Genomic DNA, 2,990 nt, shown 5'->3' on the forward strand with positions numbered 1-2,990 from the left:
CATACACCAACTTTGAAACTGAAAAAGGAAATTAAAAAATCATAAATTAAAAAAAATTACCAAATTAGTGTTACAAAACTAGAATTTCAATTCAATTGACGCCAAAATTAAATCAACAGCTGATAAAACGTCGTTAACAACAAATTCTAGAGCAAGATTAATTTTTTCTTCGTCTCCGCTACGATACTTTCCAGTTTTTACCAGAAGTCCTGACATGCCGGACTCTATAGCGCCACCTACATCATCTCTGACATCATCACCAATCATAACGCATTCTTCGGATCGACATCTCAAATACATCAATGAATGTAAATTAACTATCATGACCAGTGGCGCAGCCAGAAAACAAAATAAAGGGGGGGGGGATTTTTTAATCAAAAAATTCTCAAAAAATATTTTTTTTAAATTTTTTAAAATTATTTTTTGTTTGGTTTAAAAGGGGGGGGTCATGACCCCCTAAACCCCCCTGGCTGCGCCACTGTGTATAATGTATGCCTTATTTTTTTTCAAATAGCAATATACAAAATAACACGGTTAATTTGTACAAGTGAATGTATAGCTTAAATTGCAATATCTCAAAAAAAAAGGGTTAATAGCTGCACTCTTTGTATATACATAACATTTGATAAACTGTAGTGATTATATGCTTCCGGTTTCACACAATACAATTGGGTCGGAATGTGAGTCAACCAGAACGAGTATAGATCATACTGCGTATTATCTCTATGGTTAAGTATTGAAAATTTGAGACAAGAAATGTCTCCAGGAGCATCTGCTTTAAACCCGTATTTTTTGGGCTAAAGGAAGGAGTGTCAAACAGTGTCACAGTGCTGAAGAAACCAATCAAAAATTATAAAAGACTGTTTATAATAAAAATTTTCAGAGTTGACCCAGGAAATAGAAATACTGACCCAAGAAAATAGTTCTCATTCATCGATCTAACCAATTAAGAGGAATATAATTTTTTTCTCCAAAAATATTATTCGACCCCTATATAGTACCCAACTTTTCATATAGTAGGGTGGGGTAAGATGGGACACCTTATCATTCTATTTTCTCGTCACATTTGGTATTAACAAAGAACATTCAAAGAATTATAAAACGGTATCCTCACGACTCCCATAGACCGTTGTTTAAAACACGATCAGGATATTTTGATATGCTGTGCTAAAGGTGTCTCATCTTCCCCAACCCTACTACATATATATTGAAAAATCTTCATACTCACCCCAAAGACTCAATGGCACCATGAAAAAATGATTTTTCTGGCTTGCCGACCACAATAGACTTAACATCAGTTGCATATTCAAGTGCTGCAACAAATGCTCCAGTTCCAAGTGCTATGTCATTCTCACGTTGAAAATATCTAAGCAGAACAAAAATGACTTTGATTTTCCTATAGATTTTCATTACTGCTGTGCAATTCAAACCATGGGTGTTCTGTTTAAAACACCCCATGACAGCTTACGAGTTACCAAGTATGTTACTTTGTGGGTGTTCATTTTTTGGGGGATTTTTTATGTTTGGATGATAATTTGGACAACCCATTAATGGAGCAATTGTCGTTAAGTGTCTTGCCCAAGCCCACATATGCCAACAGTATATCTCATGTTACATTGTGGGTGAATAAAGGCATGTGTGTCTTTTGAAAAAAAAACAAATGCAGCTAATATAAACATATCTAACCTTGCCTTGTTTATAGCAATCAACTTCGCACCATTTTGTAAAAGTTTCATTGCTTTATTCATTTCTTCATAATTGAAATGGTCAGGTGATAGACCCATTACAACTGCGTTCGGATTTTCCGTCTCAACTCCAAAAAAATCCCTTTTTGCTGACTCGGAAAGCATAAGATGCGGACGTAGCTTCATTTTATCAATAAGTGTTCGCACGGACGATAAAGACGTAAAAATTTCATCCTTTTTGACCTCAAAACCCAGGCGGTTTAATCTATCGTGTAATGACTGATGACTTTCTTTTGTTGTATTTGTAACGAATTTTATTTTTAACCGACTTTTGCGCAGTTTATTAACGGCGTTTTGTGCGCCTGGTATGATGTTGTTACCAACATGTAATGTCCCGCTTAAATCAATTAACACGGCTTTAATTTGCTTAAGTGACCCGCTCATTCTAAACTAAGCAACGATGTAAATTTTGCATTCCTTCAAAAATCCGCAAAAAATCGATTTAAAAAATCACCAAAGGGGGTTTTCCTGTGACTCATAAAGATAAAAAAGTTTGGGAAAATTTTATTTTATATACAATTCAAGTTTTTATGCATAAAAATGGCATCCCCGTAACATAAGAAATGACTAATATATTCTTATGCGCGCACTGTTTAACACCGGTGGCTATATATTTAGCAATATAGTAGTTGTTCTGCCCGATTTGTTACGGCGTCTTTAACTTAGCAGCTTGAACCAAAGTTAGTATAGACCAAGTTAGGAAACGGATTGTAAAACAACGAGTCTTGTTATCCATTGTCGCGCGTCTATGACGTCATAGACGCCACCATTACGGAGCCCACGGCATAGCATTTTATCATTGCTGGGTGCTGTTTTTCGTTTAAATATTGCGATTTTTTAAAAACCAAGCACTTCTGCGCGTAATAATGGCTTTCTACCAATGTTATATCTTATCACAATAATAAACCTCACAAAAATAATCAACTTTTATTGAACACTCAATCGATTAAAGAGTAAAAAAACAGAAAATATCAAGTTTACTAGCCAAAATCAAAAAAGAACATGTTTAAAATATAAAAATACAAACAAAAACGCATAACATTACCATAAACTGGTGTATCTAGCTGCAGTTTTGCATGTAAATTGCCGTGATTTTACTTTTTGGCTCACAAACTTAACACGTATACCCGGCAACGAAACTTAAGGTATCTGTGTAAAATTTGCCTAATATCGATATGACATTGAGGAAAACAATACTGAGTTACTATTATTGGTCCTCTGCTTGAATTAGTAAGCTACCTTTTC

The 2,990-nt window shown here is 34.7% G+C and overlaps 1 protein-coding gene across 3 annotated transcripts; it reads right to left on the reverse strand.

The window, feature by feature from the left end:
• On the reverse strand, positions 1 to 2,421 carry LOC100180111 (haloacid dehalogenase-like hydrolase domain-containing protein 2). 3 transcript variants are annotated; one of them, XM_026839660.1, is made up of 4 exons: positions 1,687 to 2,421; positions 1,229 to 1,366; positions 745 to 830; positions 449 to 670 (listed from the first exon to the last, which is right to left on the reverse strand). In XM_026839660.1, the coding sequence occupies exons 1-4, from the start codon at positions 2,127 to 2,129 to the stop codon at positions 576 to 578; spliced, it is 762 nt and encodes a 253-aa protein (XP_026695461.1). In that variant the 5' UTR covers positions 2,130 to 2,421; the 3' UTR covers positions 449 to 575. The 3 variants fall into 3 exon arrangements, with proteins under 3 accessions (XP_002126288.1, XP_026695461.1, XP_026695462.1); XM_002126252.5 differs by lacking the exons at positions 449 to 670; positions 745 to 830 and adding an exon at positions 1 to 289; XM_026839661.1 differs by having other exon boundaries at positions 449 to 830.
• Between the last annotated feature and the right edge of the window lie 569 nt (positions 2,422 to 2,990).

The sequence above is a fragment of the Ciona intestinalis genome, unplaced genomic scaffold (assembly GCF_000224145.3).
Source record: "Ciona intestinalis unplaced genomic scaffold, KH HT000596.1, whole genome shotgun sequence".
In the NCBI taxonomy this organism is placed as follows: domain Eukaryota; kingdom Metazoa; phylum Chordata; class Ascidiacea; order Phlebobranchia; family Cionidae; genus Ciona; species Ciona intestinalis.

What these genes read in the sequence shown, in the direction of transcription:
- LOC100180111 (XM_002126252.5), bottom strand. Translation starts at nt 2,129, where the DNA reads ATGAGCGGGTCACTTAAGCAAATTAAAGCCGTGTTAATTGATTTAAGC. An exon ending in ATTGCTATAAACAAGGCAAG is followed by an intron (nt 1,367 to 1,686) that starts GTTAGATATGTT and finishes TGTTCTGCTTAG; the next exon opens with ATATTTTCAACGTGAGAATG. An exon ending in GGTGCCATTGAGTCTTTGGG is followed by an intron (nt 290 to 1,228) that starts GTGAGTATGAAG and finishes GATGTATTTGAG; the next exon opens with ATGTCGATCCGAAGAATGCG.